General features: G+C 40.5%; 1 protein-coding gene across 1 annotated transcript in view; it reads right to left on the reverse strand.

Moving 5' to 3' along the window:
• b4galt5 (UDP-Gal:betaGlcNAc beta 1,4- galactosyltransferase, polypeptide 5) overlaps positions 1-26,813 on the reverse strand; it is a 59,191-nt gene that overhangs the window by 7,730 nt on the left and 24,648 nt on the right. Inside the window, exons 2-6 of the mRNA XM_058052399.1 lie at positions 7,242-7,361; positions 7,047-7,160; positions 2,978-3,105; positions 282-398; positions 14-201 (exon numbers count right to left, since the gene is read on the reverse strand). Of these exons, the coding sequence (XP_057908382.1) occupies positions 14-201; positions 282-398; positions 2,978-3,105; positions 7,047-7,160; positions 7,242-7,361 (667 nt within the window). The remainder of the gene's footprint in view (positions 1-13; positions 202-281; positions 399-2,977; positions 3,106-7,046; positions 7,161-7,241; positions 7,362-26,813) is intronic.

A 26,813-nucleotide genomic window follows, 5' to 3' on the forward strand; every position in this document is an offset into this window, starting at 1 on the left:
TATCAGGACTCACATGTATGAGTACTTGTCGAGCTTGACTGCAAAGTGTCTGGGCATGTCCGTGCAACCATAGTAGTTCCTGCTGTTCTCCATGAGATGGTCTACGTCATGGAAGATGAGACAGTCCCACTGCAGGTCCTTCATGGCCTCTTTGTAGCCCACGTTGAACAACATGGCTCTGTTGAATGGCTCAATGCCAGCCTGGACAGGAGGGGAAGAAGCGCCATCGAGGACGTGCTGGTTAGAAAGGGTACCCTTTCAAGAGCTTGGTGTGTGCATACCTGCTCAATAACATAAAAGCCAAACTGCAGCCTCTGTTTCTGCAGGACTGGAACTAGATGTCGCAGGAGGATTGGCAAGTGCTCATGTCGATTCCTGAACGGGACTAAGATTGCCACCTGAGGACACAAAGATGGTAGAAGAGATGTGAGCTGACAGTCATGTGTGCTTCGGAGCTTTGAGATTGAAATCTTCTTTTATGCAATGACATCAGACAATCATAAATCACACGTGACGAAGGAATGCACTTGATGTCAGTTGAAAGCTGTGTTGTTTATTTGACACAACCAGTGGCAGCGATTCAAACCCTATTTTCAGCTTCTTTTGGTAGTTCTATGGCTCTTCTTCTGGGACAACATCTCAACATTTGTTACTCAAAGCACACACAACAAGCAAAGTAATTGTAGCTCTCTCCACGACAACAGACACAGGTCGGTTCTTTGAAACGGGCGTTTAATACATGAGCTTGTTTCTCATACATCCTTGCCTTCACGCCGTGAGAACTGCAGTCAACCAGATACAAACGGTACATGTCACAAAATGATCCCGTCAAATCAAACATATGCAAATGAAACTTAATATCGTGAAAGACTAATTAACAACTTGGAAAAATATACCTCGTTGGCTGCTGGTCGTGAAAAGAGGTGCTTAAAGTCTTGGAAATCCATGTGACTGTTAGCTTCCCACTTAGACAGTACGTGCAAATGACGTGCTGTGCGTTTACAACTTCCTCCTTTGTCCTTCAATTAATGCTGCCACTTAGCAGCACAGAACAAGAATCTTTATTTCCGCCATGGGAACAACGAAAACATACACAAATTAATTTACTTATTTGTCAGCTCATTATATTAATGTACACCCTTTTAACCTGTTTTTAAGCTTCAATGAAATAAATAATTTATTAACTAAATTCATGAACTGATTTAAGAATTATGCTTAGTGCATTTCTGGAACAGCACAGTAATGCATGGGAAATACAGATGGCAGTCAGGACTGAGCAGTGTGGTTCATGAATAGGGTTAGTGTCGTTTGAATTTGACCGATTCCAGTTCCGATTCAGAATCCTCGTTCTGATTCCGGTCCTATCGATTCTCGATTGTGATTCTTTTCAGACGTAGGGTCATAAAAGGTTTGCATGGTTGAAATGAGAGCGCTGACCAAAGTTCTTCGATGAAATGTCTGAAAGTCTCCATGTTTTTGATGTGGCCTTTTTATGAATGACTTATTAATTACCATGGATTTCTCACAGGACTACTAATAAGCAGTATATAAGTACATACATATGTAGAATACTCTTTATATAGGAGTACACGTTCACAAACAATTTTTATTCTTAAAAAGATGATGAAAAAACAATGGCACATATTCTTTTGTTTGTGTTGGAGATTGTCTTATGATAAGTGTAACTTAACCACGCTAGTGAGTTCCTACTAACCTGCATGAAGGACGTTGATAGACTATATCGCTTTTTTAAAAACAAAAACTCTTTTCAACTACAGCACGTAGCAACAGCAGTATCACTGTTGCTATGGGGCCATCCATCCGACTGACAACGTGAAGTTAACAGCGACAGAGGTGAATACTGTATCCAACATCCAACGTGCAAAACTAACAAACAAGTAAGGTGAGTGGAGTAACAACTTGTTGGCTAAAGCTAGCATGAACGTCAGGTAAAGTACACAGCATTACGTTAGCTGGGTATTTGATTGGCTGCCACATTCAGAGTATAAAGCAGAATTTGTTGCTCAGATCGACGTCATTTATTGTTTTGCTTACCTGATCGTTTGAAAGAAGTCCGGTATAGTCCGTTAAAAACAGGGTGATAAACGGAACCCTCTCTGTAAACCGTGAATCCGGAGGTGTTTAATCCTGTGAGTGTTGATTCTCCTTTGCACAATCCTCATTTTTTGCCACACTAGTGACTGTCCATGGTTGAAATGGATGAAAGGCTCAAAGGCACAAAGGCTTCCTGCCCCGTCAAAAAAAAAAAGACAGATTCCGGGATAATCGGAGTGTCAGAACCGATTCCAATTGATGCTCAATGCCCAACCCTATTCATGAATCAGTACCACAGTACCTAATCAGGCATCAGCTATATCCTGTGCAGGATGGTGTATTAACATTTTTGAATATCTGCCAGTCCTCACAGCTAGGAAACCAGGGTTCAATTCTACCCTCGGCCATCTCTGTGTGGAATTTGCATGTTCTCCCAGTGCATGCGTGGCGTACATGTGCCCTGTGATTGGCTGGCTACCAGTCGAGGGTGTACCCCGGCTCCCGCCCAAAGACAGCTGGGATAGGCTCCAGCACCCCCCACGACCGTCGTGAGGATAAGCGGTAGAAAATGAATGAATGAACATCTGCCAGGAAAACCAAAATTGTGTCTGTCATACATGTGATTGGAGAAGAAGCATAATGAGTGTAACACACCATCGGAGAATGTTACAGCTGTTAACTATTAAAGGGGACCTATTATGCTCTCTTTACGGCCCTTTGTACTGAGTTGTGGAAGTAGCTTTAGCATTTTAGCGTCAGGTATTGTACAGCATCAATGGCGTCTAATGCGGTCATTACACGGTTTATTTTTGCAGGACTACCGATGTTTAAAAAACTCGGTAGAGCTTATTGTGGTGGAAAATGGCTATTAGCATTGTACTTTTGTACATTTTGGTAAAAGTACAGTAAGTGACCCGCTTACCTTCCATCGGGGTAAACAGTCTTTGGGCTTCCAGTAGCCTCCGGGTGCCATGGTGGAGTCTTGCCCCAGCAGTGATCTCTCCACATCCTCCAACGACACTTCACTCATATTCACCTCCAATCTACCTTCTGTTGCAGAAACAAAGTCACGTGTGTATAGCGCAAGGCGGGAAGGAAACAAGACAAGCAATATAAACTGATTATCAAAAGACTCGAGTGAGCGAAAAAGAGCACTGCAAGTGAAACACTAACAGTCGAGCGATTAGGAACATAATTAGACATATTAAGCTTCTGTGAAACGACAAAAACATTTGTAAGTACCGTCAGTCACAGTTGAAATGAAATACAACCTAGCAACCATTCTAGAATATAAAAAGATAAAATGACAACTAAAATACTGATTGTATCACCACAAGTCAGTTACTTTAAAAAGGTGCTTACTACACTTTTTTCTCAAAAAAAATCAAAAATCAAAAAGCAGGACACCAAATAACGCTAGTATAACAATAACAATAGCCGTATATAACAATATTAACAATGGCCGTTTCAGAAAATATGTCTATACGAGTTGAACTGAATGAGAATTGTTGTTCCGCCTGAAAAAAGGAATGGTGTCCTGAGCAAGCAGTGATACATTCATACATTGCATTCATACAGTGATGCAGTCATACATTTGCATTTTGAATTTGATCACTGTGCTTACAGTCCTTACATTGACAGTGTTTCTACAGTAAACCTCGGATATATCGGACTCGGATATATCGGAAATTCGCTCACAACGGACAGATAAAAAAGAACCGATTTTTCTGTAATGCATTTCCAATAAAAATTCATTGCATTTATCAAATTTTTTATAACTGATTTCGCCTATTTCGGACAAAATCTCCAGTCCCGCTCCAATGCATTTCCATTAAATTTCCCTCGCATATATAGGATGGCCGCATCGTGGCGCTCCGATTCACCGAATCGTGACAGGCCGCTATACGACGTCATTTGCAGCGTTGCCTGCGCGTCCAGGTACATTGGAAAATGTTATAAAAAGGATTTTATCCTTTTTATAACGGATAAAATCCGATGTACGCATATACCGGATATAAATCCGATATATGCGTAAAACGGACATTTTCTGGTCTACGCATATAACGGATTTCGCTTATATCGGACAAAACCAGTGGGAACAATTGAATCCGATATATCCGAGGTTTACTGTAATAAGAAATAATAAGTTCCACGATTTAATTTGTCTTCTGCTTCTTTGTATTATTATTTCATATTTTGGGTATTATACAAATGTATGTTCATGTACAGTGTTATATATATCCTGTGTATATTAATGGTCTTATTTCATACTATATTGGCCCATCAGCCAATATATCGTATATCGGATTTTTCTCAGTCCCAAATATCGGCCCCAGAAATGGCATATGGGTCGGGCTCTGGATGAGAATTATGAGGTCAGATTTTTTCTAGTAGACATTTTTGTGATGCAAATGTATGATGCTTTTGAATTCATATTGTTTTGAGAGGCCAAAGTCTTAACTGTCCCCAGCAACTAGCTGGAACTACTTTCCTCAGCACCCAAATCTCACCAGAACTTGGCTCAGGACACCAAGTGGTGAGTGAGTTGCTGTTGGCAGACTTCATGCCCATCGAGTACACACACGTACACAAACAGCGGTGTGAGTGTTTTGCCCCTTCCCGATTTTTTTTTCCCACGTCACATTTACGTGTTTCAGATCATCAAACCATTGTAAAAGGTAAAGTATTAGCCATTGACTCCACAACTCAAGACCAAATGCACTTTTTAAAATAAACTTTTAACTTAACTAAAGTGAGGCCACACAGTGGACCATTGGTTAGCATGTTGGCCATACAGTCAGGAGATCGGGAATACCTGGGTTTGATTCTCTGCTTGGGCATCTCTGTGTGGAGTTTGCATGTTCTCCCCGTGCATGCGTGGGTTTTCTCCGGGTACTCCGGTTTCCTCACCTTCCTCAAAAAATGCTAGGTTAATTGGCCACAGGTATGAACGGTAATGGTAATGGTTTAATTTCATTTCAACATGCATCAGATTACAATTGAGTGCATCCCATAATCAGTTCACAGTTCCACATGTCCAAAAGGAGTAGGAAGAAGCAAAGCTTATTAAATCCTACCCCTCCATCTGGTACTTTTACAATCAGTAACTGTTACATTTGTTCACTTTCTGCTTCCCTAATATAATTGAAGTTTGTTTGTTTTTTTAAATAAATGTATTTATGTATTTTATTTTTTTTTGGTCACATACAGAAGTACGAGGTGATATGACCATCCAATGACATAATGGGTACCATAGTAACCGTCAATATAGTGATATGTATAGCACATCATGACTGGTTCAAGACTCTTCATCCTTGTATTTAGCAAACATCAACTGCTTGTATTGTTTCTTGAATTGGCTCATCGTTGTGCATTGTTTGAGGTCCTTACTCAATCCATTCCATAGTTTGATTCCACATACTGAAATGCTATGGCTTTTTAACGTTATCCTAGCATAGAAGTGTTTCACATTTAGTTCTTCCCTGAGATCATATTTCTCTTATTGGATGACATTTTTAGGTAATTGGCTACTTTTAGCCTTATGCATTCTTTTATAGTTATTAACCCATATTTCAACACAATAAGTAAGATATGGTAGAACCAGAGAGCAATAAAGAGTGTGGAGGGATTTCTGATTGAGAATGTGGGTGGAATGGTTGTTTGTCTATATGTGCCCTGGGACTGGCTAGCGTGTACCCCGCCTCTCGCCCAATTTCAACTAGAATAGGCTCCAGCATCCTCCTGGTGACCCTAGTGAGGCTAAGCGGTGTAGATAATGGATGGATGAATTATTAAGGGAGAAAAAAATCCTAACCTACACGGCCCTGTGTAAAAAAAGTGATGACCCCCCGTTAAAACATAACTTAACTGTAATTGAATGAGTTATTTCGATTTGAAAAGGGTTATGAAGCCATTTCTAATGCTTTGGGACTCCAGCAAACCACAGTGAGAGCCATTATCCATAAACGGCGAAAATATGGAAAAGTGATGAACCCTCCCAGGATTGGCCAGCCAACCACATTTACCCCAAGAGTGAAGTGACGCCTCATCCAAGAGATCACACAAGACCCCACAAAAACATCCAAAGAATCGTAGGCATCACTTGCCCCAGTTAAGATCAGTGTTCAGGACTCCTCCATAAGAAAGACACCGGGCAAACACGGCCTGCATGGCCATTGCTGAACAAAAACATTAGGTTCATCTCAATTTTACCAGAAAACATCTTTGTGATCCCCAAAACCTTTGGGAAAATACTCTGTGGTCTGACGAGACAAAAGTTAAACTTTTTGGAAGGTGTGTGTCCCATTACATCTGGTGTAACAGTAACGCTGAATTTCAGAAAAAGAACATCATATCAACAGTAAAATATGGTGGTAGTAGTGTGCTGGTCTCAGGTTGTTTTGCTGCCTCAGGGCCTGGAAGATATATGGAACCATGAATTCTGCTGTGTAACAAAAATCCTAAAGAAGAATGTCTGACCATATGCTTGTGATCTCAAGCTGAAACAAACCTGGGTTCAGACTTTGGAGTCCTGACCTAAATCCTATTAAGATGCTGCTGTGACATGACCTTAAAAAGGTGCATTATGCTGAAAAAGCCTCCAATGTGGCTGAATTACAACAATTGTGCAAAGATGAGTGGGCCAAATTAGTCTCAACAGCACTGAAAGAGACTCATTGCAAGTTATGACAAAGGCTGGATTGCAGTTGTTGCTGCTAAGGGTGGGCTAACTTATTTGGTTCTCGGGGGAAATCGCTTTTTCCACACAGGGCCATTTTTTTCCTCCCTTAATAATAAAATGTTTCATTTAAATATTGTGTTGTCATTGACTAATGCTTCAATTGGTTTGATGATCTGCAACATTTAAGTGTGACAAAAACGCAAAACTACAAATCAGGAACATTTTCACACATGCGTTTGCTCTTGTCGTTGTTCTCATGTACAGTATTAAGGCCTTTGAAGAAAGGAAAAGACAGCAGCAACCAACTTACTCATAGAGGGCAGCCTCTCAGGGCAAACTTGTGAATAAATATATGTGAAACCCTCAGGGAGGTATGTAGTGGAGGGAGAATCACTTTCGCTCACGTTGAAGTCATACGAGTAATCTGGAAACACATAAAACACACACTTACGTATATCGGGTCAGCTCTATTGGGTCTCAAGGGTAAGCAGGTATATTCTTTTACCTGTGCCATTGATGCTGTAGGCACCTCTCACCACCTGCTCCAGGACCTGAGCTCCAATGTTCTTCACATTTTCTCTGATCTGGATCCCTCTGGCTTGGACCATGAACACATACTCATTCACTGTGGATAGAGACACAGAGGGACTTTATTCTTGGGCTCTCAGTTGTCAGTCATTTATGTCGAGCAGATTCAAAGAAGACATTAGGTTTACTGTATGTAGGTGGAAGAGCCCACAATAGTCCATTCATGCTCAAGTCTCTCTCACCTGTTTTTTTCTTTCTTTTAAAGCAGCACTAAGGTAACAATTGTTCGTTTTTTACACTTTGCACCAGAAGCCGTGAAGAGTGATTTGCTACTTAATTCATGCGTGCAAAATATTAGCAGCAAACTAAAATTACTGACATGCTGAACAAAGTCAAATTAGTGAGGTTCCAAATATTTGATAGATGTTGGAAACTAATGAGCTCAAAATGATGCCTTGTTGGGATTCGTCTGTCACATCTTTCTCTGGCATTTGCCATCCATCCGCTTATCCTCACGAGGGTCCCGGGGGTGCTGGAGCTTATCCCAGCTGTCTTGGGGCGAGAGGCGGGGTCCACCCTGGACTGGTGGCCAGCCAATCACAGGGCACATATAGACAAACAACCATTCCCACCCACATTCATACCTATGGACAATTTGGAGTGGCCAATTAACCTAGCATGTTTTTGGAATGGGGGAGGAAGCCGGGGAGAACATGCAAACTCCACACAGAGCTGGCTGAGGGTGGAATTGAACTCGGGTCTCCTAGCTGTGTGGCGGACCATTGATCATACACCAAACTCAAATTCGTGAACCCCTTAAAGCTTGGAAACGGGTGTGACCACAGTCTCAAGGACACTTTCTGATAGAAGGGCCAATTGTATATTCTGCAATACGTACGACATCATCCTTACAAAAAATGTGTTTTATAAATTGCTACTTTAACTTGTGAGGATGTTCCTTGAAGAGAAATTTGGAAAATGATAACGACATGGTAAGCACTAAAACACACATCTCACTGTTCTGTACAAAAAGCTTCAAAATGTGCAATATGGGACTTATGTGAAATGGATTCATTCATTCAATTGAAATTCAGGTACAATATGTGCAATTCCACATTTTGGTTACTTTATAGGTTATTGTTTTTGATGTACATATATTTACATTTATTCTGAACAGCACCTGTCACTTTTATATTTATATTCCTTATTTTAGTTTTTTTTTTTTCCTTATTCATTATTTTACTTTCTACAAAATGCACCGTGGAGTTGCACCCAAATTTCGTTGTACGCAATACAATGACAATAAAGGCGCTTCTGATTCAAAGCAGAGCTTTCCAGCTGATTGAAAACCGCCCCTCAAATGATTTTCTGCCTTGGTAACACACTGAGGGAAATTTCCCAACAACACATCCGGCCTTTCATTCCAAAGAAGCAAACAACTGGAATGTTAATCTGATGATGGAGGAAACAAAATGGGGGTAAACTCAAGTTTAGCTAACAAGAAGGAGATGATGAGTTTGACTGAGTGGTTCCTGCCATCAAGCATGGTAATTGCGTCCTATTGTAAGGCATCGCAAACGTATCTAATGCACTGAGTCACTGATGATGATTTGTTATGGGGGGGAAACAGACAATAATGGAAAACAAAATGAAGATTGAGCTCATTAAAGTGAAGTGCATGACAATATAACATTCCCAGTAACACATTAAGGACTTGGTCAGGTGCAAAGTGTTATCAAGAACACTTCCATGGTGTCTCTGGAGGCAGTGGGCTAAACCATAAACCTCTAAATACTGGACTGCCCAAGTTTCTGATCATTTATATTCATACGGTGTGGTATCATACGATACCACACGTGGCTGAAAAGACAGGAAGGTTAGCATTCGTCTCATAGGTAGAACCACAAGCAGGTCACAGCAAGGTGCTTCCTGGTGGTTCTCCAGGAAGAACTTGGCGGCAGGAACACCTGCGTTTTTACCCCCCCGTCTATGACCTGTTTCTTGTAGCCCAACGGTACAATAATAATTTAGCAGCATCGACAGCGTCAGGCAAAATGAGCTGACACATTTGTAGGTTAAATAAAAGGCAAATAAAGTGAAGAAACAAAAAAGTGTTTTTATTTTCCAAAAGCACATATAATGTCAGTTTTTTCATATAATGCCATTTGCTTTGTTTCTTTTGTTTTTGGTTTCTTTTCTCGTTGCTGCCATGAATTGGACTGGTGAGCATGGCGCTTTCATTGTGGAAACGTTTATCAAAACAATCTGTATCTGAATCTGTAACTGCAACACAAACAGCGTTCCGTTAGCCCTTCAATCTTGGTAGACATGATCCCGTAGCAGCTGGAAACCATCTTGTTATGGTTACCTACTTCACAGCTACTGGATCTGCATTCAAACCAAATTCAAACGGCCAACCTCACACCGCCAGAACTGATTTCATGTTTGATTTCATTGAAACACAATGAAACAGAATGGCATTATATGTACTTTGAGAATAAAAACACTTTTTTCTTTCCTGACTTTATTTGCCTTTTATTTAACCTACAAATGTGTCAGATCATTTCGCCTGACCCTGTATAATGCCTTACACAATTCCAAATGTTTAATAATTCAGTCCAAACTTGGACTTTGAAAGAACAACAACTGCATAGAATCAGCTCATACACATACAAGCAATTTAAGACGTTTCTTGGAATAACACTTCACTACTGCATTTGAACAACATGCTAGCACCATGCTGCTAAACTGTGTTCAATTGCTTTTCCTGTGAACCTGCAACTCTGCACAATCTCTGTCACTAATCCAAACCAAGCAATCCCAACATGATGCAACCCCCCCAATGAATTTACGTCTGTGTGTGTTTGTGCATGCACGTGTGAGTAATACCACTGAGCTCCAAATCCACAGGATGTGATTTGTCATCTGTAATTGTATTACAGTTCCCATCACATTTATCTTGTTCAGCACAAAGTGCCTGGCTTGCAAGACTAGACACTTGTGGCAAAATGCAGTGACGATAAAGTTCTAATTTGACCTCTTTCACTCACAAATAGAATTGCATGGTTACAGGATCTCTGTAGACGATAGCAATATTAAAAGGGAATATAGATAAATAGGAAATATAGATATCACTCTGATGACAGAATATATCAATCCCAACATGTAGGCACACACACACACACACACACACAATCACTCCTCTGGAGTACCAAACCCCTTATCTACAAGTTCAATCTCTAACCGCAACTTCCTGCCAATGAATGTTAAATGTTTGAAAACCAACAGTTCTCCCTCACACACAGACACTTGCATGCACAGCCTCAAAATGAGGAGCCTCTGTGTCACCATATGGTGGAAAGTTTTGACTATTGGCATGTGACACAGTCCTGCAGGCACCAACCAATTTTGAAGTATCCTTGTACCCTTGAAAGTACAAATACAATTCCAATCCAATCCTAATAAAGGAATGGACAGGATTAAATATCCTTGATTAACTTGTTGGGAAACAGTTCTATTAGCTGGGATAATTATGGTAATTATATACATTTTACGCTAGTGTGTTTTCCACTCATGCATGGAGCTCACGTCAGGCAAAATAAAGTTCATACTTATACAAAAAACACAGATGAACAATAAAATACTATATAGCATGAAATATTTTTCACAATTCATAAGGCTTCCTCTAATTGGGATATATACAGTGGAACCTCCGTTGACATTTCATCTATGCTGTTTTTTTTTCCAACATTGACTCTTTGTGGCGTCAAAGTACGCTGACAGTGAGCACAAGCTGCAGGCCCTGCCCCCCACCAGAGTTTATTTTTTTATTTTTTTACACGTGTATTCCTGAAAAAAAGTGTAATGACCACATTTCCACTACCGAGGTCAAGTACTGAGTAACGCTGACCTCTACTGCCACTCGTCATAAACCTTCATACACGGTAAGTCATGGTTCTCCAGTCAGTAACTCATAAGCTACCAGGAGCTCCTAAGCGCATTTCAAGTAGCTCTCCAAAGTGATTATTCATTTATTATCAACTCCTATACTCACAAAATTAGAAAGTGAGGTTCAGTAGTCCCGAAGTCTTCGGGAACGCTCGGGAGTGTGACCGCGGAATGGCTGTTAATTACCTACATTTTCTGTTTGCATAATTAACGCATGCGCACCATGGCAACCACCGCTCTCTGTAATGACGACAAACAGCGGTACAGTGTAGCCCCCCACCCCCACCCCCACCCACCCCACCCCACAGTCCCACAGACTGTCGCCTCTTCATGCATTTATTCTGAGCTGAACACATCAACAGCAGTGCAATTCAAACACCATTTATGTATCTCAACTCTAAAACAAACACGTCTCTAGTCCGTTGGTCATCGCAACACTTCCTCACTAGACAGATCGCCAGATGCCTTCACTGACACCCAAACATCACAACAACCTATGAGCTACATACATATCATTTTTTTTGTTATTATTTTTGCTTAAATCACAATTACATGTAAACTGGAAAGGACAATATATTTTAAAATACTTTAAACATTTGACTGATCTTTAAACAAAGACTGGTTTACTCAAGTCCATTCTCTTTTGCTGCTTTAAGTGAACATGATTAAACGCAGCTCCCATTTACCACACGAACTGGGCTAGAATGCACCAGGGCAGCCGAGCAGGTTTCAGAGTTGTCGTAATATTTAGTGTTCAACTAGCAGTGATAAATGTGAGTAACCTGGTTATTTCAATGCTAGACGCTGTTGTCACCGTCATATTGGAGTGTTGGGATTCAGCCGCTGTGATATTGTGATATCACAGATATGACATTGTTAGCATAGCGTGACATGGTGATTAATCATGATTAATTAATTTGAGAACCATGATTAATCTGATTCAAATATGAATAATTTTACAGCCCTACGTTTATAGTTATTAGCCCAAATCTTCACACAATAAGTAAGATGTGGTAGAACCAGAGAGCAATAAAGAGTGTGGAGGGATTTTTGATTGAGAACAAATTTTGCTTTGTTCAATATTGAAATATTTCTCGCCACATTATCTTGTATATTTGTAGTATGCGGTTTCCAGCTCATTTTTTCATCTATTATGATCCCCAGAAATGTTTCTTCATCCCTTCAATGTCTGCACCGTCTATTTGTATTTGCTGGTACGTGTCCTTTCTGCTGTTACCAAACAGCATGATTTTAGTTTTACAAATCAACCCACTCAATCAACAAGCTCCTGCTCGAGATCCTCAGCGATGATATCCCGACTTCCCCCTCAGAGCGAGATCGAGCCCACAGAGTACTGTAAGCTAAGCTACTTGGGGGTAGACTTAGATTGGTGATCGCACGGATCCACAACTAGAGGGTTAAGGAAAAGAATCCAAGAAGCTCGTAAATGGAGGGAAAAACAATAAATGACATGACTTAAAAAGGAACTGTACTTTTTGGGGAATTTTGGCCATCATTCACAATCCTTATGAAACATGAACACATATTTCTTTCCATTTTATGTGCATTATAACACCAGAAAGCAAGTTAATATGAGCGGGCTAACAATGCAAATAATTAGGACACACCTACTTCGACCACAGAGCCCTCTCAAAAAAACCTCTAACAGTGTTTTATAGTTTGATATCCATGCTGTGATCATGCAAGAACAAGTACATTGATGATAACATGTAATATTTGGACTATCTTGCTGTGGGATGGCCGTGTCTTCCAGCACAAGACGTATGCTCCAGTCCTCAGGTAAAAACCACCGACAGCAAACCAGCATCTTGTCGTCTTGTCTTCATAGTGAAATTGAGAGCGAGGTATCCACTTTTCCGTCTGTGCGTGACACTGACACAAAGGGCTAGCAATGTGTCGTGTTAGTCCGCCAGATAAATATATATTTTTGTGTTAGCTGCTACAATAACTGTAGCTTGGTTAATATATATAAAATATACATATATAAGTCTGTTTTATGAATGGAACATTTACATTTTGTTATGAGGCCTTTAGCATCAAAATACGTATTTCCCATGACGTCTACTATTAGCTAACTCATATTAAGTCATTTTCTCATGCTTGAATGCACAGAAAAGGGAAAGAAATATTTGTTAATATACTGTATATGTGATAAGAATTGTGAATGATGAGCAAAATTCCAAAAAAGTACAGGTCCCCTTTGAGGAAGCAACGGAAAAATCAAGGATAGCTGCACAATTGTAATTTGCACACGTAACAATCTGATAATCAGATGTTTCATGTTTTTAGGTTGCAACAGCAATTTTGCAGGTAGCCAAAAACAAAGGTGGTTAAAATTAAACTTAAAGGATGCCTTATCTTTTATGCTTTATATTTTGGTTGACTGGATTTACTGTAATTTTAGTTAACTATAATATTGTTAAATTTACTAAAACTATACTAAAAGTCAATAAATTTTTATGACAAATTAACATACAATTTAGCCAAAAAACTGCTGTAAAATTACACTGTTACAGAGTAACATCAATATGTTCATTTTAAAATGATGTCAACCTGTCCACTTTATTTTGATACCAGTATCACCCACGTAGACTTCGTGGATGAGGGGAAAAAAATCTTGATTTCTTTTGAATGTAATTTCTTGAGAAACATGGCCCAGCGCTCAAGAGTTTAATGTAACTTGCACAAGCATGATCAACTCATACACAATTACATGATACACTTGAGATTAGAAAGCGACACAGTGCCATCCCCACTACCAATCAAAGTACGATTATTAAGCAAAAAAGGAGACCTTAAATGACATTGTATGCTATGGCTGTAACAAAAGACCATGCTGTCCACATGCCAAACCCTACCCTACCCTAAATACCCTAACGCTACCTCTTAATCATTCTATTGCACATAGCTGCCTCACCTAACTGTCTTTCCGTTTTCCTCCCCTTAGGCACACCTTTGCAGGAAAGAAAATGGAAAAACCCTGCCCCCCCAAAAAAATAAAATAAAAAAAAAAAAACTCCACATTGATAGCTCAGCAGTGTTAGGTGATCGGCCCCACTCTGCTGGCTCACTGATAAGACCTGAAAGGCAGTTTTCCTCCCTGCATGCACACAGTGCTACAAGCACACTCACTATACATCCACTCCTAGTCACTCAGAGAAGAGAGACATTTTTACAGCCACTGTGTATAACTGATGCCCACAGACATCCGGGAAGTGGATTACCATGAGTGTATATCTTCTCCATGGACACTGAATGCATGTTGTGTCAGTGTAAAAGCTAAATAACCTCCACTGGTAAGACAACACTCCCAATTGGCCACCAGTGATATAGAAGCCTATTTCAACACCTTATTGGAAAGTAAACAGCTGATTACGAAAGGCATTATCAAGGAATTCCTCACAATTACTGCAAGAGAATAGAAATGAATATATTTTTGTCATTGTTATAATACAACGAAAAGTAGTGGATGATGCTCGGACATCTCTGTGTGGAGTTTGCATGTTCGTCTTGTGTGTGTGTGGTTTCCAGTTTCCTCAAACACCTGTGATTGGCTGGCGACCAGTCCAGGGTGCCCCGCCTCTCAGTTTCTCAAAGCATTTCATCACCATTGGGGTGAGTGCGATGGGCTGAGTCATTGAGGCTTGGAGGGATGAGGTTTTTTTTTGGGGTATGAGGATTATGGTCAAGGACTTTAGACAGAGTCAGGGTCAGGGTCAGCTCTACTGCAGGAGCCCCGATCACTGCATTGCCAAGTGCTTTGTCTGACTGGCTCATCGCCGAAGCTCGCCCGTAAGGGTCAAGGTGGGACCGACACCATTCTCTGGAATTGATCGTTGTCGCAAGAGGCCCGGGCTGTTAGTTTCTTGTTTACATCGAAATGGACACTATAAAAACGGTAGTCAACAAGATCGTAGAGCTGCTGATGTGCATCAGTAATTTATCTTTTCAGACCGGAAGATTTCCCCAAGAAATTAAAACAGCTAAGGTTGTTCCATTTTTTAAAAATAGTGACAAACACCAATTTACAAACTATCGGCCAGTCTCCTTACTACCACAATTCTCCAAAATTATTGAGAAGCTATTCAACAATAGGCTATTAATGCGAACAAATTACTATCAGAAAGTCAGTATGGATACACAGCTAACATTTCTACCTCCATGCAACTGATCAAAATTACGGAGGAAATCACTAACGCTATAGATCAGAGGAAGTGTGCGGCCGCAGTATTCATGGATCTGACAAAAGCCTTTGATACAATCAATCATGACATCCTAATAATTAAATTAGAAAGGTACAGAATAAGAGGGTTAGTTCTGAACTGGGTCAAAAGCTACTTAGCTGACAGGAAGCAATACGTAAAGCTAGGAGAATATACATCTGCAAGTTCATATATTACGTGCGGAGTTCCCCAGGGGTCAATACTGGGACCAAAACTGTTCAACTTGTACATTAATGATATCTCGAAAAGTCACGAAAGACTTAAAGCTGGTATTATTTGCGGATGATACTATTGCTTTTTGTTCTGGAGGGAGTACAGATGAAATCATTAGAAAGGTCAGAGAAGAAATGGTCACACTAAAATGGTTTGATGATAATAGATTGTCCTTGAACCTAAGTAAAACTAAAATCATGCTGTTTGGTAACAGCACAAAGGACACACACCAGCAAATACAAATAGATGGTGTGGACATTAAAAGGGTGAAGGAAAATACATTTCTGGGGATCACAATAGATGAAAATATGAGCTGGAAACCTCATATTACAAACATACAACATAAGGTGGCCTGAAATATTTCAATATTGAACAAAGCAAAATGTGTTCTCAATCAGAAATCACTCCACACTCTTTATTGATCTCTGGTTCTATATGTCCAGGACATATCTTACTTATTGTGTGGAAATATGGTAATAATGGTAATGGTAATAACTATGAAAGGAATCTTCACTCGCTAAATGTACTGCAAAATAGGTCAGTAAGGATAATTCATAATGCCGCCTACAGAGAACACACTAACTCCTTATTTCTAAAATCACAAATACTTAAACTTGCTGATATAGTTCATCTCCAAACAGCTAAAATAATGCATAAGGCTAAAAACGACTAATTACCTAAAAATGCCATCCAATACCTCTCTACAAGAGAGGAGAAATATGATCTCAGGGAAGAACTAAATTTGAAACACTTATATGCTATGACTACGTTAAAAAGCCATAGCATTTCAGTATGCGGAATCAAACTATGGAATGCATTGAGTGAATTCAAGAAACAATACAAGCAGTTTGCTAAATACAAGGACGAAGAGCCTTGAACCAGTCATGATGTGCTATACATATCACTATATGTTACTATGGTACCCATTATGTCACTGTATGGTCATATCACCTCGTACTTCGGTACGTGACAACACCCCCCCCCAAAAAAAAAACAAAAACGTAAACTATATTAGGAAAGCAGGAAGAGAACTCATGAAATTATGTGATGCACTTGTAATCTGATGCATGTTCAAATGAAATAAAACCATTACAATTATTTACATTTGCTGCAAGGACACCTTTTGTTGAATAAACATTTTTGCCTCTTCATTTTGGGCTCAGGTCCAGCTCACTAGTTGTGACAATATACTGTACATGTCTCATACTTTCTATTGACTGCCAGAGTATTTCAAAGGCTGTTGCTTGACAATGGTTCAAGATGATATGAGCAGAAGTTTGTGATTAAATGTCATCTAATCTAAATGTAATCTAAAACTCATCTACTGTGCATATTATGACATCATCAGGTCAGAATTTGTCAGATCCCTGTCTCCACGATACCAGCTCATCAAAATTTCACTTGTCCACTTGTGATACTCTTCCTCATCTCTCCAGCACGCCCAGCCATTATCATTGTCACTTCCAGCGGTATCTTGAACAGCACTCAATAGTCATTACACACCGCTATTATTTCATAGATAGAAAGTATCTATTATGCCTGTGAATATCATGCTTGCGGGTCATTATATTCTCAGTTGTGATCTGTCAATTAGCAGTTCATTTTTTGTGGAGAACTCGACCAGCTATGGTCGACCAGCTATGCTGCAATCTCCGTTTTTTTTCACATTCCCGCTCTTCCTCTCACTGTGAGCGGTGCTTGACAACTCACCACCTCCCCTCGTGCCACCCCAAATATGGTTAAGGAAAGCACCAGTAGACTCGCTGGCGCACTCTCGTGGTGTAAAAAGTACTAACTACTATTATATATAAATACTCCATATTTGCTGAAATGCTTTATGCAATTTTGGTGGTTAAAGGGTTTTAATGCACAGAATAATCCTCAAACGTAATTATTTGTTCATATAATGCACACAATGAATGAGCAATGAACAACTTCATGCTGTGACTTCTTTCTGCTGTTCTCCTTGCACCATAGGGGTTCAGGTGCACTCGTAATTGTGAGTGTTAGGTGCCAATTGTTGTTAATTTTTATTAATGTATCCCCAAAACAATTGGCATACCCCTGGGGAAATGTGGACCCCACTTTTGCAACTTAGGGACTAAAGGAACTGATACAATTTAGTAGTTTGGACAGAAATTTATGAAACTTTCCATTAATACAGTATTTCAAATAACTATGTAACTATGAGCAGTTAAAACAACAAGTTCGCATTGTTTTACAGGTACTGTTTAATATTTTGGAACAAAATAAGATTAGAACATCGACAGTTTATGCTGTCAGTATGCCCCACAAGTAGGATGGCAGTTGGAGGAAAAAAGGACCTTGATGAATTGATACAGAGCATCCTTAGAAGGGAAAGAGTTGTCATTGGGGCAGACTTGAATGGACATGTTGGCGCAGGAAATAGAGATGATGAAGAGGTAATGGGCAGGTTTGGTATTCAGGAGAGGAACGCAGAAGGACAGATGGTGGTTGACTTTGCCTGTAGTGAATACGTTCTTTCAGAAGAGAGAGGAACATAGGGTGTCCTATACGAGTGGAGGTAGGAGTACACAGGTAGACTACATCTTATGTAGACGCTGTCATCTGAAGGAGATCAGTGACTGCAAAGTAGTGGTAGGTGAAAGTGTAGCCAGACAGCACAGGATGGGGGGGTGTAGAAGGACCCTCATGGTGAGGAAGATGAAGAGGACCAAATGGTGGAAGCTGAAACAAGAAGAGTGTTGTAGGACTTTTAGGCAGGAGTTGAGACAGGCTCTGGATGGTCAGGAGGTGCTTCCACATGACTGGACAACTACAGCAAATGTGATCAGGAAGATGGGTAGGAGAGTACTTGTGTGTACTTGTGTGTGTCATCTGGAAAGAAAGCAGACAAAGAGACTTGGTGGTGGAATGAGGAGATGCAGGAGTGTATACAGCCAAAAAGGCTAGCTAAGAAGAAGTGGGACGTGGAGAGGACTGAAGAGAGTCGACTGGAGTACAGAGAGATGAATGGTAAGGTGAAAGTAGAGGTGGCAAAGGCCAAACAAGAGGTCTATGATGACTTGTACGCTAGGTTGAACAGTAAGGAGGGAGAGATGAATCTCTACAGGTTGGCAAGGCAGAGAGACAGCGATGGGAAGGACGTGCAGCAGGTTAGGGTGGTCAAGGATAGGAATGGAAGTGTACTGACAGATGCCAGTAGTGGGATGGGAAGATGTAAAGAGTACTTTAAAGAGTTGATGTACAGTATGGGGAAAAGGAGAGAGAAGGAAGAGTAGAACATTGCAAAGATTGGTAAAGAGGAAGTGAGAAGAGCATTGAAAAGGATGAAGGGTGGGAAGGGCCTTGGTCCTGATGGTATACCTGTGGAGGTATGGAAGTGTCTAGGAGAGGTAGCAGTAAAGTTCCTGACCGGGTTGTTCAATAGGATCTTAGGTGGCGAGAAGATGCCTCAGGAATGGAGAAGTGTGTTGGTGGCCATTTTCAAGAAAAAGGGTGATGTGCAGAGCTGTGGCAGAGGTATAAAGCTAATGAGCGATACCATGAAGTTATTGGAAAGAGTAGTTGAAGCTAGACTAAGGGCAGAAGTCAGCATTTGTGAGCAGCAGTATGGTTTTATGCCAAAAAAGGAGTACTACAAATGCAGTATTTGCTTTAAGAATGTTCATAGAGAAGTACAGAGAAGGTCAGAGGGAGCTGTATTGTGTCTTTGTAGATGTGGAGAAAGCCTATGATGGGTGCCTAGAGAGGAACTGTGGTATTGTATAAGGAAGTCTGGAGTGACAGAAGTATGTTCAAGTGGTGCAGGGCATGTATGAGGACTGGAAGACAGGGGTAAGATGTGCTGGAGGTGTGACAGAAGAGTTCAAGGTGGCGGTGGGATTGCATCAGGGATCAGCTCTGAGCCCCTTCTTGTTTGCTATGTATGGTGATGGACAGGCTGACATGAGCTTAGACAAGGATCTCCATGGACTATGATGTTTGCAGATGACATTGGGATTTGTAGTGAGAGTAGGGAACAGGTGGAGGAGATACTAGAAGAGTGGAAATTTGCCCTGAAAAGGAGAGAAATGAAGATTAGCCGCAGCAAGATGGAGTATATGTGCATGAATGAGAGGGACCTGAGTGGAAGAGTGAGGTTACAGAGAAAAGAGATACAGAAGGTGGACAAAGTACTTGTGGTCACCAGTCCAGAACAATGGAGATTGTGAAAAGGAGATGAAGAAGCGTGTGCAGGCAGGATGGAACGGGTGACGAAAAGTGACAGGCGTGATGTGATAGAAGAGTTTCAGCTAAAATGAAAGGAAAGGTATACAAAACTGTGGTGAGACCAGCCATGTTGTTTGGTCTAGAGACAGTGCCACTGAGGAAAAGACTGGAAGCAGAACTGGAGGTAGCAGAGATGAGGATGCTGAGGTTCTCATTGGGAGTGACCAGGACGGATAGGATCAAGAACGACTCCATCAGAGGGATGTTAGAGGCCTTGAAGATAAAGTCAGAGAGGCCAGACTGAGATAGTTCGGGCATGTCCAGAGGAGAGATCGTGAATATATTGGTAGAAGGATGCTGCATTTAGATCTGCAAGGTGCATTACATTTCTAAAACTGGCAAACTTTAGAAAGTTTATAGGATATTGTTTTTAAATTACGTTTTGCGAGTCCAGTCTTTTCCTTTTTTTTCTTTTCCTTTAGTGAGCATGGGGGTAAAATGCCTCTTTTGATAGTAAAGGTTGCCGACTCCTGAACAAGACAAAACAAAGCAAGAATTATCCCACTGCGAGTAAGAGTCACATGACAGTCATAAGTGGATCATGAGGATTCCTCTGAGGTCCTTGCGGCACTGTGCACATTAACACACACTCATACCACACCGAAAATAAGTGTGTGCGTGGCACTACAATGACCGGAAAAACACACCACAGCTACATTGGCCACAACCCTCCTCATCGGGCACAGGAATTCAAACACACCACAGTCATAAAAACATTGGCAGACCAATATACATACACATGCAAGTGATTGAAGCAAAGAGAGGAGACAACTATAAACAAAGAGACAGATACACTGAGCAGATGTCCCTTTGACAGGCTTGAAAGTTTAAAAACGACATCAGCACTTATCAGAGTCTCTGGCATCAGACTCGTTTGCTGAGAGCCTCCAAAAAACTTCCATTCTGCCTTTTTCCTCTTCCCATTTCCCTCGGCTGGTCATTTTCCTTCATTAATTACATTTTCATTTAACTAAAGCATCAATCCTTCTATTAGTTTGCCCCTCACTCAATTATTGAAATAATGCAATGCCTTGGTCACAAGGTCTAATATTACAGTACATCTTATATGCATACATTACATGCCACAACAATACGATGTCATCAGCAGTTGACTTGGTAGTTCTTTGCTAACTTACAAAGTTAGTCTCACAAGTCTCTGGTTTTCTTATTGAGCACATGGAGCAAAATAACACAAAATGGAGCTAAAGAAAGTTGCCAGTGCCAGAATTTTAATAAAGGTGAGATTAAAGAAAACACAGAGGGGCTCTCGCAGCTTCACGGCCGCAACAAGCAAATCTTCAATCAAGGTAAACATGACCATACATGATCATTCATCACTCACGTATTTCCATTCCTACATTTTGTATGTTTGTTTCCTGCATGTGAAGCTATTTAAAAAAGCGTATTGTGTTAACAGTTTTGGATGTCCAGAATTGATTCATTGGAAATGCATGATTTCTTCTGGGAAAAAAATGCTTATGTTAGAGTAGATTTTAGTGCCAACTGGAACTGAATAATGATGATAAACAAGGATACAATGTATTACCCTTTGTGCGACAAAATTCTCCACAAAAGGTAAATATAATTTTTTTAACGGTGACGGGTCTGAATTACTCATTTGCTAATTAGTATTTTTAATGTTGCAAAGGGGACAGCTCAATCAAGAATGCTGCTGATATATTGTATTGTATTATATATATTGTATATACTGCTTGTCCTTACCAGGGTCGGTGGTATGTTGGAGCCTAATCTGCCGAAATTCATTCATTCATTTTCTATAATGCTTCTCCTCATGAGGGTATTATTATTTTATTTTATTTTATTTTACCATTTTCACACTGCAAAGGGAAGCCTTTTGTCAGTAATGTGAAGATACAGCTAATACATTTACAAAGAACATTTGCAGAAATGCCAATTTCATAAAGTGAGTTCATGGGTATGGCATCTGTGTCCTAAAAAAACATGACACGATCATATCATACCAAAACATGCAGTATAATCACAACAGTAATGTGCTAAAAAAAACAAACAAAAAAAAACACTAAACAGCGGCAGAGCAAGTACACCATGGGGTCTACTCAGGGCTGAAATATTTTATCTTGGACCAGCCCCCCATCCATCTGCTCTTTACCGCAGCCGCCGTGTGCATTTATCAGCCAGCTTGTGTGCATTTGAGATCCTCCCCCTGAGTCACTGTGTCTGCTGAGACGTTAAACGACAGAGAAACACAGAGACCAGATGAGCACATCGATGCTGCAGTATTTCCAGAACTCCCTGTTTTTACTTCTCTACAAGCAAATACTAGAAAACAGATCTGTAGGAGGAGGTGTGAGGAATAGGGGGGTGACAGACAGATTGCAACTATTTGTATGAGTGTGTGCCTGAGAAAAGCACTCTTTTCCGAGCACACAATCACTTTCTTTTTTGGCTGTTGCCATCAACTGCATCAACTGGCAAAAATAGCCTGAACTGAAGATGAAAGAGAAAATGCGAGGTTAACACGGCTGACAAGTTGTGGACTGAGTGAAAATGGCCACCTAAAAAATGGTCTACCGTGTTTGGTATAGCTTTAAAAACCTTCCACAAAAGGAAAACAGATATTATGAGACTGTCTGCGCTATTCCAAACAAATGATGGTGTGTGTTACATCTGTCTTCGACTAAGGATTTCCAATGTCAATTTTGACTTTTTTGGTTTGGAGCACCAATAATAGTGATACCTACAAATAAACAGATGTCGTTTCCACCTCAAAGAAAAAGGCTAAAACGCTTCTATAAACTAATAACAGTATAGATGCACCCCATTGTGTTGCTGGTTTCAACCTCCATACTGTCAGCCTAAAGTGTGTGGCGGGATGTTAGCCCAATATCTTTATCCAGGACTGTTTAGTTTAGTCTTGGTGAAAACGTTGATGTCCAAAAGTGTCTTACTGCGGGTGTCTGGTGTGTAAGAAGACTCCAGCCATCAGCCATTGGAAGACTCCAAGATCAGTGATAAAAACATTGCACAGCAAAATATTCAAAATATTGATAATAGTAATATTCAAAAGCTCCTGCTGGGTGTAGGATGTTAAACCATCTCTGTGTGGAGTTTGCATGTTCTCCCCGTGAAAGCATGGGTTTAATCCGGGTACTCTGGTTTCCTCCCCCATGAATGTGAGTGTGTTTGTCTATGTGTGCCCTGTGATTGGCTGGCCACCAGTCCAGGTGTACTCGCCTCTCGCCCAACGACAGCTGGGATAGGCTCCAGCATACCCGCATCCTTAGTGAGGATAAGCGGCATATAAAATGGATGGATGGATGAACAAAAACATTCTTTGTAGCAGCCGTGGGCACCCCCATGCAGCCAAAATGTCAATCTTGGTCACATGACATTTTCATATGATTTGATTGTGTGAATGATAAAATAGATCAGAGCAGATCATTCATGTATTATATATTTTTATAAGAATACACTTGTGTGTCCTGTGCCTTGATTTATGGAAAGAGTTACCATATTTCCCATGCAATTTATTGTGTGTGTGTGTAACTTGCCTGGTGCTTCCTCTGTGTTTGCGTCAATTATGCCATTGAACATGCCGGGTTCCCTTCAATCATTGTCGGAGTCTGTTGCCGTTAGGTAGTCCATTCAACTTATTGTGTGTAACTCGCCCGGCGCGCCCTCCCGTGTTCATGTCAATTTCGCCATATACATGCCGGTTCTCTCATTATTGTCCGAGTCTGTTGTTGTTAGGTCACTTTCACAGGAGAGATAGGAGCGGTGTTGTTGGACCGCCCCAGAGGCGTGACGGATGTGAGGATATGTGCAATGCATATTCTGTGTACTTCTCTGATTGGTTTATCGCTGCCAGCGTAGCATTGCATCCCTGTGCCAGCAGGAAATGGTTTACGCGCACTCAAGCGGAGCGCTTGCCCAAGTAGAACAACATACGTATATACATACACATACATAAGGCGCACCACACTAAAAGGCACATCATTGATTTTTTAGAAAATGTAAGACTTTTAAGTGCCCCTTACAGTGCAGAAAATACGATAATTGATTTTTTGTTAAAGGCACTATTTTTGCTCTATAGCTGATGTAATGTGAATTATCACGACTGTGCGATATTAATTACGTTATTATCTTAACCATGCGAGGATAAGCGGTAGAAAATGATGAAGGATTGATGTTGTCTGTTGTTATCTACATATTACATTGCTGTGTGATGGTTTAGCACATTATTTAAGACACTATGAGAAAGAATGGTAGGTGGAATATTTTCCCCCCCATATTTTCAATGAACTGTTGAGTTCATTATGACCTCTGAGTGGGACTTAACATCCTTTTGAGCAACACAAAACTGCATTTTGCTGCACTCTCCACAAATGCAACGTTAATGCTAAATTCTCTACATCGGTTCTCCTAAAGGGAAAATCCTGACACAGACATCCGATTTCTAGACTGATATTGGGCAGATTATCATTGGTGGACGATATTAACGGACATTTCCACTGAAATGACATTTATAGTTCATGGCGCCTGTCAGATAAAAAAAAAATACTTCACTGATGTTTCATTAATCACGTGTCATGTACTAGCAGAGTTGACATAATGCAGTTTTGATAATGACGATTTTAGCACAACCTTTGGTAATTTCAACATAATTAGTATGTGGTGATATAGTGTTTCATAGAAGTAGAAGTGTTAGAGAGTGTCACTATAATTAAATTTCTGAGGTGTAAAACTTGTAATCAGGTGGGGGGGCCTTGTTTGTTGTGGTGGATCAATTAATAATAAAATGTAGATTGGATTGATTGCAATTCATTTGTCACTAAAGGTTGTTAATTATACCAGCAATGTTGTTGGTAGTGTAGCAGAGCAACTGGACACTTCTCTTGTCATCCAACAGCAAATTTAAAAATATAAAAACTTAAGTACATGCACAGTAGTTTGTCAATAGTTCACTAACTCAAGAAGTGAGACAGTTAGCATCTTTCAGACTCAGATTCTCAGCAAACCTGTTCGTATAATATAAATGAGGTTTTAGTTGCCAACATTTAAATTACATTACACATAGTCACCCATGTTAAAAGTTAGTCAAAAACAGTCTTAGTAGTTTTTAGTGAACGATCAGTTTAGCATCAAGCATACTATTAGCGATAGGAAGGAGCCAGTTCCAGTACATCCAGAGGACCACAGGCTGGGAAGAGATTGGATGAGCAACTACTTCCTGCATGTGATGTGCCAGGTCACCAACTGTGTCACGTCATCATTTCATCTCCATGGGAAAAGCCCCTCACCACAAAGAGTCCCTTCAGTAATGGCCAAAAGCATTGGCACTACTGTGCTTCCGTCAGGGAATGCACCACTTCTCCCAGAAAAATGTAAAAAAGTTACCAATGCTTCAGTATTCACATGTTGGTTTACTTTCTTTGCATTGTAAAGCCATGAAAAAAAAGCTGGAAAAAAAAAAACAGAAGTGGACAGGGAAAAATAATTAGCGGAAAAGAATAACTGAAGTCACTTCCTCTTCCTCAAACCATCAACAAGTTTCTTACACTTTTTAGCATTCAAATCGATTGCAACTGGACTGTTTAGGTTGTCTTGGCCAACTCTTTTTTGCCAACTGTTCCAGGTCTCTCTGATTTGAAGTAGGGATCGACCGATATGTTATTTTCAGGCCGATGTCGATACTGATTTTTTCCACCACCCTTAGCCGATTTCCGATTTTGCTTGGGCCGATATTGCTTTTGCTCCTTCAATTTACATGAAAAAATGATAATGATAAATATTACAGGTCTCAAGTTTAAACAAATATTGAAATGTAAACACTGAACACAGTAGGATTCAGCTTTCTTAAACACACATTTAAACGGCATTATCAACTTTAAAAGGAATAAATATTCAACCATTCAACTGCTCCTCCGCAGTGAGACCCCCCGCCTCTACACACACACACACACACATCACAATGACACAATTTAGTACGATATATAAAACATTTCTCTCATCATTAAAGTTTGATAGCAGACACGGCTTCTCCAATTCATTCTGTGTGTGCGTGCATGCTCGAAGAGAGCGCACACATATAACACGACACGCATTTAAACTCAGCCTGGCGTTGGCTGAATGAAACTCCTACAAACACCATGGGACTGAATTGACAACGTTGACATTAAACCGATGTTGGTAACAGCTGTACACATTAGCCTCCAACTACATCAACAGCTCCCTAATTCCAACGGTAGACACTTTTAAAGATGAAGCATTCAGCAGCATTCCTGGTTTTCAGACCACAAACTAAACTATATTTTCAAGCACATATTGCATGCACTTGCCGTTCATGTTTCCTATTTCAAAACTGTTAGAGGCTAATTAAAAGTTGAAAACGTACCCTTGTTGTGATTCACCACTGTTGCGGTGTGGGAGGGGTACCATGACTACGTGTGTTGCAGGGTCCTCCGGCAACACAAAGCTGCCCAGCAGATGCCTGTCTTTAAATCATGCGGCGGAAAAATACATCAGCGAAACCACGCGCGTATCAGCCGATACCGATTCAAGTAAAGAACGCAAATATCGGCCCGATATCCTTAATTTGAGGTGCTGCTTTGAGATCTCTCCACAGGTGTTTTATAGGATTTAAGTCTGGACTCATTGTTGCCCACCTCAGAACTCTCCAGTGCTTTGTCTTAAGCCATTTCTGGGTGCTTTTTGAAGTGTGCTTAGGGTCATTGTCCTGCTGTAAGACCCATGAAAACCCAACACTGGGCCATACATTGCGGCCCAAAATTCTTTGGTAGTTCAGATTTCATGCATACAATCAAAGGCATGCGGGACCAGAAGTAGCAAAGCCGCCCCAAAACATCACCATACCCTGCCACCAAAACCATTCCGATGTTTAAGATACC

Source organism: Doryrhamphus excisus, chromosome 16, assembly GCF_030265055.1.
Source record: "Doryrhamphus excisus isolate RoL2022-K1 chromosome 16, RoL_Dexc_1.0, whole genome shotgun sequence".
Lineage (NCBI taxonomy): Eukaryota > Metazoa > Chordata > Actinopteri > Syngnathiformes > Syngnathidae > Doryrhamphus > Doryrhamphus excisus.